The following is a 15087-nucleotide window of genomic DNA, read 5'->3' on the forward strand; positions in this document are numbered from 1 at the left end:
TTCTATCTTAATAAGGGAATAAGGTTGTTTAGATGTTGGTGACCATTTTAGGAACTAGGAATCAATTTGGGAAACTAACACGGACTACCCATACATTAATTAAAGGATAAACCAAAAACGAGTGATCTTAGAAAGAGCATACTGCCAATATAAAATAGACATATTTTATGAAACTCATAAAATTAGGTCAATGAGAGCTTTTTAGATCTAAATTCGCCGGTTTTAAGTAATATACTGATTTAATACCCCTTCATTGGTTCCTTTTGTTTTCATACTCTCTTACATTAATAAGACTGGATAGAAATGATGTATCTATAGTTTTGACGATTCTCCAAAAACTATCAATGAAAGCAACTATGTAGAGGTTTATACTCAAAGGTCAGAGTTTATAGCAAATTACACTAGCAACAATAAAAAAGAACCAACTGTCCGAAGCAAAGATTGGTCACTAAAATAAGGTCCCCCTTCCTTTACAATATTTTTGAACATTCTAGTGGCTAGTTCCATTGCTTATTAAATGGAAAGGATTTGCAAAATTTATTTACACTTTCATCAGAGACTGACTACTATGTGCTATATAAGCACTGTGATAACTTAGACAGTGAGCTTGAGAAGTTGAAAGTCCATCTAGTTCTGGCTCAACACATTTACTGTATTCTAATGTGAGCATGCCAGTCAAGCAGGCAAGGCTATGACAGATATGCAGAGTATAAAAAGGTCCATGAACTTATATTTGAGTGGGGCATGGTTGGGGTAGCAAGAGGGATTCAGAAATTCAGAGATCGTTATTTTTAAAATATCATAGCATGATTTTTAAAAATATCAATTACACATAGAAAATTTCTACTTGAACACGCTAAATTTCTACCAGCATTTTTGTTGTTGTTGGCCAGAGGGAAAAACCCTGAACTCTGAATACTGAGATAAATACGTTCATAACACAAAGCCTCAGGGAGCCCAGCTGGCTCAGTCAGAAGAACATGAGACTCTTGATCTCAGGGTCAGGAGTTTGAGCCCCACGACGGGTGTAGAGGAACTTAAATAAATAAAAACTTTAAAAAATCCTAGCTTCCCCACTTCCTAAAACAAACAAACAAAGAAACCCTACAATGCCTCAATTAATTCCTTAGTTAATAACTACAAATAAACTTCTAATTCCCAGCAGATTGATTCCAATCAGTACAATGAAGTACTGCCTGGTCCTTTTCATAAGGAATGTTAGTAAAAGGAAAATATTGCTTCTTTTCTATAACCAATATAATTATAAATTATTCTGATAGAGACAATCAAATAAAAAACAAAACTTATAGCTTTTCTTAACATTGTGAAACTACCGGTTGGTACATATTAAAACTTACATCTTCTGCTTTTGAGCCTTGATCCTGTAAAGATTTTTGCAATTCTTCAACTTGTGACTGTACTTCCAGAAGTCTCTGATTCACCAGCCTAGAAATCAAATGCATATTAATTTTAGAAGTTTAGAGTTACTTCTATGTTCTCCCTAGGTTGTCATATTGGTAGACAGTATAATTAACAAAACAAACCCTCATGTTAAGATAGTAGTACATCTCACTGTTCTGGTTATTTTTTGTTTCACCTGAAATTTCTATGCACAAGTATACTTATACATATCTAATTATCTGAAGTTCACATCAATACATGCTTATCCAAACTATGTGTCAGGCACTATGTAGGCTCAGCAAGGTGCTTAAAGATCCCTATACTCAAGGACTTTAGTGGGGAAACAAAATGTTAAAATACAAGATAAATACTTCCACACAGCACACAGAGGTACCAAAAAGGAATGACTGCCTGAAACAGCAAAAACTTTATCCTATTGTGTGGAGGAGTTAGGCTTGACTGAACTGAGACTAGAACAAGAAATAAAATACTTAAGTGATTAAGGGTGGAGAGCAGATTTAAGACAGAGTATTCACCATGTCCAAAGCACACAGAAAATGAGAGGGTGTAGTGAGTTTAAGAATGACATGTCTAGGGGTGCCTCTGTGGCACAGCAGTTAAGCGTCTGCCTTTGGCTCAGGGCGTGATCCCGGTGTTGTGGGATCGAGCCCCACATCAGGCTCTTCCGCTATGAGCCTGCTTCTTCCTCTCCCACTCCCCCTGCTTGTGTTCCCTCTCTCGCTGGCTGTCTCTATCTCTGTCAAATAAATAAAAAATCTTTAAAAAAAAAAAAAAAGAATGACATGTCTAGAGCCTACCTAAAAAAAAAAAAAAATTTAACAAAGGGGGCGCCTAGCTGGCTCAGTCAGTAAAGCATGTGACTCTTTATTTCAGGGTTGTGAGTTCAAGCTCCATGTTGGGCGTGGAGCCTACTTAAAATTAAAAATAAATAAATAGTAACAAATTCTTTAAGAATGGTATGTCTAAAAACTAAATTATAAGGGAAAGAATGGCTAGAGATGAAACCAGAGAAGAGGAGATGTTGGGTACAACCTTGCAAGAAGTGTGCAAGTATTTAGAACTTATCTTATAATCTGGCCTAAAATCTGACTGAAATTGGAATAACCCCAGCCTTTAAAACAATGCTGATTCTAGGGGCGCCTGGGTGGCACAGCGGTTAAGCGTCTGCCTTCGGCTCAGGGCGTGATCCTGGCATTCTGGGATGAGCCCCACATCAGGCTCTTCTGCTATGAGCCTGCTTCTTCCTCTCCCACTCCCCCTGCTTGTGTTCCCTCTCTCGCTGGCTGTCTCTCTCTCTGTCAAATAAAACAACAACAACAACAACAACAATGCTGATTCTGGAGCTCATTAATTCTCTAAGGTATTATGATGTAACATTCAGTACAGCAACTTGGTTCCCTAGGTCTTGGGCAATCACCCTAAAGGACTGCAAGAAGGGTGAAACTTAATCAGACAACATTCCAGACAGATCACATTGGTTTGAGAGAGGAAGATGTTATTAAAAAGGTCAAAGTGAAGCCATGAAGATCAGGAGGAGGTTACCACAATTATTACTGAATATGCCTAAAAGAGGAGGTAACAAGGATGAAATGATTTAAAGGGCAAAAGAATACAAGGAATAAGAATTAATATGTAGGATTTTGGTTTGAGCTACTCAAAAACATTTACTGAGAAAGAGAATACAGGAGAAACATGTTGAGAAGGGAAGAGAAACTTATTTTGTATTTATTGAAAATGCAGTGCCTAGAGATATGTCAAACAGATCTTTGCATGTGAAGCACAATGAGAAGTCTGAATTGAAAACATAGATGTGAGAGCCATTTAGAGTTAACTGAAGCCATGAACAAAAATAATACTAACTAGGAAGAATGTGAAGAAGAGTGGAAAAGAGGAACAAAGATTGTCCATGGCCAGTCACCAACCACAGGGTAGAAAGAGAAACTTGACCCTGAAGAGAATTAGGAGAAACATAAGAAATTTTAACCAAAATTAAAAAATAAGTTTAAGGAAGGGGAAAATGATCAACAACACTGAATACAATAGACATGAGGAAAGATAAAGTCTTGAAAGCTCCCACTGGATTAGCCATTTAAAAGATACTGGTTATTTTAGTAGGAAACACATTAGTGAAATGGTAGAAGCAAGACTACCTTGAATTAAGGACAGAACAAGGCAATGAATTTTTAGAATCCAAACAGCCAGAAAATTCAATAAGCAATTTTTTAATTAAATAAATTGTAAGAAATTCTTACCATAAATGCTCCAAGTTCTGTAATTATTGAAAATCACAGTAAAAATTCAATCAAATCTATAATAATAACTGAAGTTTTTCAAATCAAGGAATAGAAAATTTGGGTGCTTTTTAAATAGTGAAGGAACTATCTGGAAATCCATATTCAAGATGGGGAGATACATAAATACATCACCAGACCCTGTAACTTTGTTCAATCTTTTCAGAAATACGAAAATACATTTCAAACTTTTAGAGTATTTCAACTATCCATCTTGGCCATTTTTGAAATTATTTAGTAAAGAAATACTGTAAACCTTGGTAATTAACATAATAAGTAATAAATCCATATCAAGATGTTCCTTTTAAGTATTTGAAAACAACTCACATATCTAGTGAGGGGGAAAAGACAAAAAATTAAAGCAATATAATTGTTAAAGTGTGAAGTATACACACACACATGCACACACACAGGTATGAAACTATACAAATATAAATGAAAAAAAATGAGCTCATCTTTTTTCAAAAAATGCAAACTTAAAAAAAATCGAAATAAATAAGCATTATAATACCTACTTCATGGTGTTGTTTAGAAGAGTAAGATAATATACAGAGTGTCCAGCAGAGTACCTGTATGTAATAGGCACTCTATAAATGTGAATTGCCTCTACCTATTTTCTCCCCCTTCAGAAGTTTAGTTAGTTAACATTTTAAGTAAAGTCTACTTAAATATAATTGTCAGGGGGGTATAGAAAGAGGGTGAGCTTGAAATCATACTAAACTCTGAGTCGAAAAGGAACAAGGTCATGTATACTCTGACAAAGCTCCCTGAGTGAGGCTCAGCAGCTATTACAGATTTAAAAAATGCCAACTTACTGGGAAAACTAATTGGAAAGGACTTTGGAGGTTTACTACAAACTTTTCCTTCTGACAGGCAATATACTGGTGGTGAACAAATTGCATTTAAGTTAAAAGATTCAGTGGAACTAGTAAGAGGTTAAGTTAGAGACAACTCGGTAAGAACAAACTTATTAAACTCAGTAAGAACAAACTCAGAGTAATTCACTTAAGGGAAAAAGCATTCCATGAGGGGAAGACAGAAAAAAATGTTTTGCCAACATGGCAACAGATAAATGGACAAGAAAGAGGATACGAATGGGGCACTTGGCTAGTTCAGCTGGTAGAGCATGTGGCTCTTACGCTTGGATTTAGTTCAAGCCCCATGCTCGGTGTAGAGATGGTTCAAAAATAAAAACCTTAAAAACAAAAAAGGTATGGATTAGGTAGAGGCTTTGAATTCAGGTAGCCTGGGTCTGAGCCCAAATTCCCTCACCTGTAAAACTTTAATAAAGATAAGACCACATATTTAAAATGAAATAACATAATGTTTGGAACAAACAAAAGCTTAATAAACATTAGCTGCTATTATTATTATTGTTCTAGGTTAGAGACGGTCATACTTTGAAGGGAAGTTATCAATCAGTACTGTAATTCAAGAAATTACATCTGCCAGGAAGATGGCAGAGTAGGAGGACCCTAAGCTTGCCATGTCCCACAGCTACAACTAGAGAACACTCACATGAATGTAAAAAACCCAGGAAACGACTTAAAGACTGGCAGAACAAACTTCACAACTAAAGGTAGGGAAGAGGTCCCATTGAAAAAGGTAGGAAGGGCAAAGTCAAGGTCTGGGAGTGAAACAGACCATGACTGCCCACAGTGGTGAGGGAGCCAGTGGCATGGAGAAGGGCAGAACACACACATTCATATCAGGGAGTCCTGAACAGGGAGGACGGATCTTTGTAATATTTGACTCTGAAAGTGAATTTCTTGAGTTCTTAAAACCAGCAGGACTTAAAGCCTGGAATTTAAAAAAACTGGTGAGCTTGGCTCTGGTAGAGCCCTGACTGCAAAAGGAAGCAGTGCCCCAACCCCTAAAGAGAGAGCATGACCAACAGCAGTGTAGAAACAGCACAGAAACAGCAGCTTGAAAAATGCCGAGGGCAGACGTGGCCCAGAGAAACAGGGATCATGCAGAGACCCTTCCGGGAATAAAGGAACTGGCAGATGCCATTTCACTGCCCCCCAGCATAAACACACAGCCATCACTCCTACCTAACGTCTTTGCAGCAAGCACTACCCCATGGTTCTGCCCTTCCCAGTCACACTCCCCTTAGGCCAAGTGCTGCAGCCCGCCCCCCACCAGAAGACTGGCGCAAACACTGCCAGCATCACATCTCCCAATCTGTGTGTTTTGTGGGATCTCTGGTCTCATTTGTGGGGCAGATCTCATTTCGCAAGCACACCTTTGCACACCTTGTTAAAACACTCCCCACCCCTGTTGGGGACCAAACACTACCCACGATAGACAAAGAGAGCCTCTATAGACAACTGGAATGATGGACAAAGAGGTCAAGATTCAGCAGAGCACACAAGTAGGACACACTCCCTGAAGTGCCAGGCCCTGGGGAACAGGCGACACTGCACTACAGGGCGTCTTCTTCATCAGGCTGTTATCATTAAGAGCAAGAGAAGTAGCTGACTTTCCTAACAGAAACAGACACAGAGCATAAGAGGAGGCGCAGAAATATGTGCCAAATGCAAGAAAAGGACCAAACCACAGCAAGAGGCCAAAGTGAAATGGATGTATGTAACACGCCTGACAGGGAATATAAGGTAACGATCATAAAGATACTCACTGGACTTGAGAAAAGAATGGAGGACATCAGTGAGATCGTTCACACAGCATTAAAAAGGAACCAATCAGAGATGAAGTACATACTAAATGAAATTTAAAATACACTTGATGGAATAAATAGCAGGCCAGACGAAGCAGAGGGATGAATTAATGACCTGAAAGAGCAATGGGAAGTAACCAAGATAAGCAAAGGAGAGGAAAGAAAGTTAAGCAAATGTTCAAAGGTAATAACACCTGCATGATAGGGATCTCAGAAGAAGAGAGCGATAAGGGGGCAGAAAATTTATTTGAAGAAATAATAGCTGAAAACTTCCCCAATCTGGGGAAGGTAACAGATAATCAGATCCAGGAGGCACAGAGGACCCCCCTCCCCATTCAAACCAAAAATGTCCATACTGAGACATATAAGATGGCAGAAGTAGGGATTAAAAAAATTTTTTTAAAGAATTAAGAGAAAAGAAAACAGTTACATACAAGGGCCCCATAAAGCTATTGGCAGATTTCTCAGGAGAAACCTCGCACAACAGAAGGGGTGGCATGATATTCCAAGTGCTGAGAGGGAAAAATCTGTAGCCAAGAATACTCTATCCCACAAGGTTATCATTCAGAATAGAAGGAGAGATAGTGTCTCAGACAAACAAAAACTAAAGAATTCATGACCACTAAACCAGCTCTACAAGAAACATGAAAGGGGACTCTGAGTGGAAAGGAAAGGCCATAAGGGAGTATGAAAAGTAAAAACCATGAAAGTAGTAAAAATAAATATTTCTGTGAAATTCACCCAAGGGATTCACAAAAGGAAAGAATGTAAAATATGACACCATAGGCCTAAAACATGGGGTGGGGAGAGGAGTAAAAAAATGGGTTTAAACTTCATTTAACTTAGTATCACAGAAAAACTAGAAAAGAACAAAACAAGTAACAACAATAAATAAACAGCAATAAATACATATCTATCAATAATTACATTGAATGTAAATGGACTAAATGCTCCAATTAAAATACACAGGGTGACAGTAGATAGAAAAACAGACCCATCTATATGCTGCCTACAGGAGACTCATTTCAGATCTAAAAACACTTGCAGATTCAAAGTGTGGGGATGCAGAAACATCTACCATGCAAATAGTTGTCAAAAGAAAGCCAGGGTAGCAATACTTATAATGGACAAAGCAGACTTTAAAATGAAGACTGTTAGGGGTGCCTGGCTGGCTCAGTTGTTTGGGCATCTGCCTTCGCTCAGGTCATGGTCTCCGGGTCCTGGGCTTGAGCCCCACACTGGGCTGCCTGTTCCACAGGGAGTCTGCTTCTCCTGCTTCTCCTGTCCCTCTCCCCGACTTGTGCTTTCTTTGCTCTTGCAAATAAATAAAATCTTTATCTGAGAGAGAGAGAGAGAGAGAACAAGCAGGGAGAGGGAGAAGCAGGCACCCTGCTGAGTAGGGAGCCTGATCCCAGAACCCTGGGATCATAACCTGAGCTGAAGGCAGACACTTAATCGACCGAGCCACCCAGGCGCCCCTCAAATAATAAAATCTTTAAAAACAACAACTACAATAAAAAGACTGTTACAAGAGACAAAGAAGGACGCTATATAAGGGGACAATCCAACAAGAGGATATAACAATTTAAAAATTTATGCACCCAATATGGGAGCACCCAAATACATAAAACAGTTAATAACAAACATGAACTAATCTACAGTAATACGATAATAGTAGGGGACTTAAACACCCACTTACATTAATGGACAGATCAAGCATATACCATACACAAAAATAAACTCAGAATAGATGAAATATGTGAGACCTAAAACCATAAAAATCCTTAAAGAGAGTGCAGGCAGTAATCTCTCTGACATCAGCCATCACATTTTTCTAGATATGACTCCTGAAGTAGGGAAACAAAAGCAAAAACAAATTATTGGGACTACATCAAAATAAAAAGTTTCTGCATAGCAAAGCAAACGATCAACAAAACTAAAAGGTAACCTATGCAGTGGGAGAAGATATATATATATATTTTAAAGATTTTATTTATTTATTTGACAGAAAGAGAGCAGCCAGCGAGAGAGGGAACACAAGCAGGGGGAGTGGGAGAGGAAGAAGCAGGCTCATAGCGGAGGAGCCTGATGTGGGACTCGATCCCAGAACGCCGGGATCACGCCCTGAGCCGAAGGCAGATGCCCAACGACTGTGCCACCCAGGCGCCCCGGGAGAAGATATTTTCAAAGGACACATCTGATAAGGAGTTAGTATCCAAAAGATATAAAAAACATACAGAACTCAACAACCAAAAACCAAAAAATTCAATTAAAAAAAGGCCAGAAGACACGAACAGACATTTAAGATTTTATTTATTGATTTGAGAGAATGAGCAGGTGAGCATGAGTGGGGGGAGGGGCAAAGGGGGGGGAGAGAGAGAGAGAGAGAGAGAGAGAGGGAGACAAGCAGACTCCCTGCTCAGCAGTGTGCCCGACATGGGGCTCAATCCCAGGTCCCTGAGATCATGACCCAAGAGGAAGTTTGACGCTTAACTGACTGAGCCACCCAGGTGCCCCATGAACAGACATTTCTCCAACCAAGACATCCAGATGGCCAAGAGACACATGACAAGATGCTCAACATTACTCATCATTAGGGAAATGCAGATCAACACTACAATGAGATAGCACCTCACACCTGTCAGAATGGCTAAAATCAAAGACACGGGAAACAAGTGTTGATGAGGCTATGGAGAGAAAGGAACCCTCCTGTACTGCTGGTGGGAATGCAAACTGGTGCAGCCACTGTGGAAAACAGCGCAGAGGTTCCTCAAAAAGTTGAAAGCCACTCTACGATCCACTACTGGTTATTTACCCTAAAATACAAAAACACGAATTCAACAGGATACATGCACCCCAGTGTTTACTGCAGCATTATTTACAACAGCCAAACTATGGAAGAAGCCAAATGCTCACTGATAGGTGAACAGATAAAGAAGAGGTGGTATATATAAGTGGAATATCAGTCATAAAAAAGAATGAAGTCTTGCCATTTGCAATAACATGAGAGACCTAGAGAGTATAATGTTAAGTGATATAAGTCAGCCAGAGAAAGACAAACACTATATAAGATTTCATTCATATGTGGAATTTAAGAAACAAAACAAATAAGCAAAGGAAAGAAAAAAAAAGAGTCAAACCAAGAAACAGACTCTTAACTATAAAGAACACACTGATGGTTATCAGAAGGAGGTGGGTGTGGGGATGTGGGAAAGAAGGGACTGGGATTAAAAAGTACACTGATCATGATGAAAAAATAAAATAAAATGATTAAAAAAAAAAAGAAACACAGTACTAAGCTGTAAATAGCTGTAAATGCCATCGGGACTTGGGAGGTATCCATCATCGACAACACAAGTGCTGTACAAATGACAAGTAGTTGTTTTGCTTCTGATGAGAGAAGACCAATAACTGTAAAGCCTGTGAGAAACAATGCGAAGCATTATAAAGGAAGTTGTGGGTGTTGATTTACTGAAAAAAATTAGGGTACAGAGAAGGCCTTCCTGTAAGATGGTTAAACTATAGCCTAGAGGCAAAGGATGATGGAGTTGAACAGAGGGTGCTCTCACCACGGGACTGCGTGATTGCCAGCTGCTTTCTGCAATTCCCTTTTCTCCCCTTTTCATTTTAAACTTTTTCTAAGTATTTTTAAAAAGTATTCATTCTCTATGTTCTAAGAGTTGATCTCCTTCTGTTTATGCTTAATTGTGCTCTAATAATCACCCTGGTATTTATACTGTTTGCTGATCCTACCTCAGCAACTTTAAAAACTGAAATGCCAAGAAGGGCAGGCCATGTAAAATTGTCATAACAATGTTGATTCACAAGACTGACTCACACCTGGGAAGTGCCAAATCAATCAGGCATAATAAACAAAGAATCTGTAATATCAGGTAAAATATGAAATCATTAATAAAAATGTCTAATCCCTCAAAAATGACAGTACATCACTGCACTAAGGAAAGGAAAAGACATCCTATGTTTGGTATCTAAGAAACATTTCCAAAACGGGAAAGAACCAAAAGATTGTCATAACAAAATATAAAAGTAATCCTTTCCAAAGTAAGCTACTGCCTTCAAGTAGCTTTGAATGACTGCATAATTCAATATACTGAAAACTTATAAGCAGAAAAGTGTTTTTCTTGTTTCATTTGCAGATTCTAAATTCTCATAATTGAATTGCTTTTAAGATGAATGACATAATTTAAGGCTCACAAGAAATGTTTTTTTTTTTTTTAAGTTCCTGTCAATTCAGTTATAATGGATCCTATTTTTCTCACATCAACTGATCCTTTAACATATTAGCTTATAAAAACAGGGTCAACTTATTAATCTGGTAATGCATACAGCTGAAATTGTTGTGAAAGACTGAATTAATGATCAGATTCTTTTTCAATATTCTAGTTTTAATTACTAATTAGAGAGGGAAAAGGGAAGGGGCCTGATACCATTCTGCTTGAAGAAATAAAGAGGGAAATGCTGTTGTAAAGCGGCACAATACTTTTCTGCAAGTCTGTCCGTAAGTAGGAAAATGGATTAAAGTCCTCTTAAAATGAAATGGAATAACACATTATCAATATTCAAAATACAACTCAAATCTTTGTTTAAGGGAATCAAAACCAAGGAAAACAGAGAAAACCTGTGTCTAAATGCCATCTGTATACATTCCTACCTATTCTCTGTCTCCAGTTCACTCTTGCGTAGATTTGCATCATCCAGAAGACTCTGCAATAAGGCAATTTTTTCATTGTCTGAACCCTCTTGGTTAATTTTTAACATCTTATTCTCATGCTGAAGGCGAATAAGTTTCTCCCTGAATGAGCAAAAGAAAAACTGATAATGCGGCACATCAATACAATATCATTATCAAAATCCAGCTATGCACAATTACAGATTTCACACAGAGAAAAGAAATGAAAAAACAAAATACCTGCAAAGAATTTAGCTCTTGTAACTTGCTAAGACATTACATTTCAGGTGTTTAGTACTTTCTTTTCAGAATGGATAATCTGAAGATAACAGCATCTTCAAATATCATGATTTGTAATGAATGATATTTCAAAATTTTATTTCCTTTTTGGTTTAAATGTTTAAGCTATGAATGCATTTATATATTTGTTTCTTGGTTCTCATCAAAAAACATGATCTCTAATGCTACACTTTTTTTTTTTTTTAAAGATTTTATTTATTTATTTGACAGAGAGAGAGCCAGCGAGAGAGGGAACACAAGCAGGGGGAGTGGGAGAGGAAGAAGCAGGCTCCCAGCAGGGGAGCCTGATGCGGGGCTCGATTCCAGAACACTGGGATCACGCCCTGAGCCGAAGGCAGACGCTTAACCGCTGTGCCACCCAGGCGCCCCATCTAATGCTACACTCTTGAACCACTAATCAGTGTCAAGATATAATATTCAATGAAGAATGCCTTCAAGATATGCATTCCGCCCATTCCTATAAATATGTTAAATTGTTTTCTTGCTAATAAGCTCTATTAGAGCTGCATCTGCTATTTACACTTTTTCATAATCTTTTCATATCATTAAATATTGTACATTAATGATAATATAATGCTTTAAATGACATGTTAAACAATATAGATGAATTGTTACTTATTTAATCAATACCCAATTATTCAGAATTTGATTGTTACCAATTTTGAGCTTTAACGTGTTAATAATAGTTTTATTGGTTATTTCCTTAGGATTAATTTCTAGAAAAGTAATTTTGTGGATATTTGTAGACAATATCCACATTCTGCCAAACTGCACAAAGAAAAGTTGTACCACCACAAGGAAAAAAAATGCAATTATGTGCGGTGGTAAACTCATTGCAGTGATCATTTCACAATATAGACATATATGAAATCATCATGTTGTACACCTTCAACTAATACAATGTTATAGTTCATTTCTTTTACCATTTCATTTTCTTGATAGCTCTTCCGGAAACAGTATATTTGAATTTGTATTGAGTCATACTCAAAAAAGCCATTTTATTTGTTGAATCTTTATCATTTTTCTCTTCCTCAGGTTTAAAAATCCAACTGCATAACCTTAAAGCTTCCTTAAAAATTGTTTTTAAAAATTTTTATTTCTTTATTTACTTATAGATGAGAGAGAGTGGGCATGCATGCATGAGTGGGAGGAAGGGAAGAGGGAGACAGAGAAAATCTTAAGCAGACTCCACACCCAGCACAGAGCCCGACACCCGGCTCGATCTCATGACCCTGAGATCATGACCTAAGCTGAAATCAAGAGTCAGACGCTTAACCGACTGAGCCACCCAGGCACCCCCCAAATTTTTTTTTTATTTTTCTGGTATAGCCATGTGCTTAGAAGCATTCATAAATAAAAAACGTTCATTCATTCTACAAATATTTTTGGTCCAATAATAAAGTACCACATCAGATGGCAGAAAAGTAAAAGGTATACAAGATGCTTCCGGTGTTGGTGCTGCATTATACTCCTTTTGTTTGTCCTCCTTAAATAAATGCCAACAACAATAAATTAATATTGTCGCCATTTATTCAACAAGTGACTGAATGCCTATGGTAACTTTCAGAGTTCATAAAACTCTTATACAACCATGATTTCATTAAATACCCCTAAAAGATGTTATGAAGAGTCAAGGCCAGTGTCAATTTTAAAAGGGGGCAAATAGTCCCAAAGAAGGTAAAAGCAATATTCAGTATTAATCATTCTCCTTCTGCTGGACAGTTGGTGCCTCTCCCCTAATTTTTCATTCTTACATATCAAGCCAGGTATATAGTGAAATAAATGGAATTTTAAAAACACTATGACTAAAGAATGTAAGGTAATATTGAGGGAAGAGTAGTAGAGATGGAGAGATATTTCTGTCTACTACATCTTTCCCAGACCATTTCATGTAGTTAATAAATAAATCTTAGTGACTAATTTTGCAGGCTGTTGGCTAGGAATAACCTTTGTCTTTAAGCCAAGTGGTTTCACTGCTAAATGTCTGGTAAAGATACCCAATCACAAATATATTAGTTTGCTGTGAATGTGTGAAATATTGTCCTACTGAAGTGGGAAAATTGAGTCTCTTGGGCCAACTAAAGAAAGCTTCTAAAATGCTGCAGACATGGACATTAAATACTGAGTTCATGCTGAAAGTGTTAGTAACAATGAATAAGAAACTGATCTTTATATTGCAGAGGAGTAAGTTTCCTCCAGGAATACTGTGCAGTACGACTGAATTTCATGATCTCCTTACCTGATTTCAGGCGTAACGATCTCTGCTGCCAGACTATCTGAAGATTCTTGACTTCCCAGAGGCATTAACCCTACAATTATATAAACATGGTTGCCAGGTTTAAGAGAGAGTACATTGATTTCCTTTAGTTTCTATATGAAACCCCACTTTAAGCATTAATTTTAACATTTAAAGTCTTTGTTTTAGTCAAGTAAAAGACCATGTCACAGTTGCCTTATATTATCATCACTTTAACAGTTGTGAAGTGTGTAACTGAGTGGCAGTAGCTCCATTCACTATGCTGTGGAACCATCACCACTACCTATTTCCAAAACTCCTCACCCCAAAACATAAATTAATAACCATTAAACAATAACTCTTCTTCCTTAGCCCCTCATAACCTTTATCCTACTTTCTGTCTGTCTCAATGAATTTGCCCATTCTAGATACCTCATATAAGTGGAATCATACCAGTATGTACCCTTTTGTGTCTGGATTACTTCATTTAGCATAATGTTTTGAAAACTCAAACATGTTGCAGAATTTATCAGGACTTCTTTCCTTTTCATGGCCAAATAATATTCCATTGGATATGCAGATGTATACAAATACATATACGTACATTTGTTTGATCTGTTCATCTGCTGAGGAACATTTAGGTTGTTTCCATCTTTTGGCTACTGTGAATAATGCTGCGATGAACATTGGTAAACCAGTATCTGCTTGAGTCATTGCTTTGAATTCTTTCAGATATTTACTTTGGAAGGAAATTGCTGGATCATGTGGTAATTTTATATTTAACTTGTTGAGGAACCACCAAACTCTTTCCACCAATGGCTCCTCATTTTGCATTCCTACCAGCAGGGTTCCAATTTCTCCACATGCCACCCAAGAATTACTTTCCTTTCTCTTTCTTTTTGGTAATAATCTATTCCAAATGGATGTGAACCATCTCATTGTGGTTGATTTGCATTTCTCTAATGACATTGATATTGAGCACCTGTTCATGTGCTTTTTTTTTTTTTTGCCATTTGTACATCTTCTTTGGAGAAATAGCTACTCAAGTCCTTTACCTATTTGTGAGCTTAGTTGTTTTTTGCTGTTGTTGAGTTGTGTAAGTTCTTTATATATTCTGGGTATCAATCACTTACCGAATATATGATTTAAAAATATTTTCTCCCCATTTTATGGGTTGCCTTTTCACTATCTATACTGTTCTTTGATGCACAAAAGTTTTTCATTTTGATGAAGTCCAATTTTTTCCACTTATTGCCTGTGCTTTTGGTATCAATTCCAAGAAATCAGATCCAAAGTCATGACAATTTTGCCTTGTTTTCTTCTAAAAGATTCATAGGTTTAATCCTTACATTTAGGTCTTTTATCCATTTGAGTTCATTTTTTTAATATGGTCTAGGGATACAACTTCATGCTTTTGGATGTGGATATCCAGTTTTCCAGCACAGTAAGTTGAAAAAGACTTTCAATTCCC

General features: G+C 37.4%; 1 protein-coding gene across 2 annotated transcripts in view; it reads right to left on the reverse strand.

The window, feature by feature from the left end:
• Window positions 1-15087, reverse strand: part of HOOK3 (hook microtubule tethering protein 3) — a 97873-nt gene that overhangs the window by 13435 nt on the left and 69351 nt on the right. For both annotated transcript variants that reach the window (XM_034647667.1, XM_034647668.1), the window contains exons 14-16: window positions 13620-13689; window positions 11063-11203; window positions 1359-1446 (exon numbers count right to left, since the gene is read on the reverse strand). In XM_034647667.1, coding sequence (XP_034503558.1) covers window positions 1359-1446; window positions 11063-11203; window positions 13620-13689 — 299 coding nt within the window. The remainder of the gene's footprint in view (window positions 1-1358; window positions 1447-11062; window positions 11204-13619; window positions 13690-15087) is intronic.

This window comes from Ailuropoda melanoleuca, chromosome 18, assembly GCF_002007445.2.
Source record: "Ailuropoda melanoleuca isolate Jingjing chromosome 18, ASM200744v2, whole genome shotgun sequence".
NCBI lineage: Eukaryota > Metazoa > Chordata > Mammalia > Carnivora > Ursidae > Ailuropoda > Ailuropoda melanoleuca.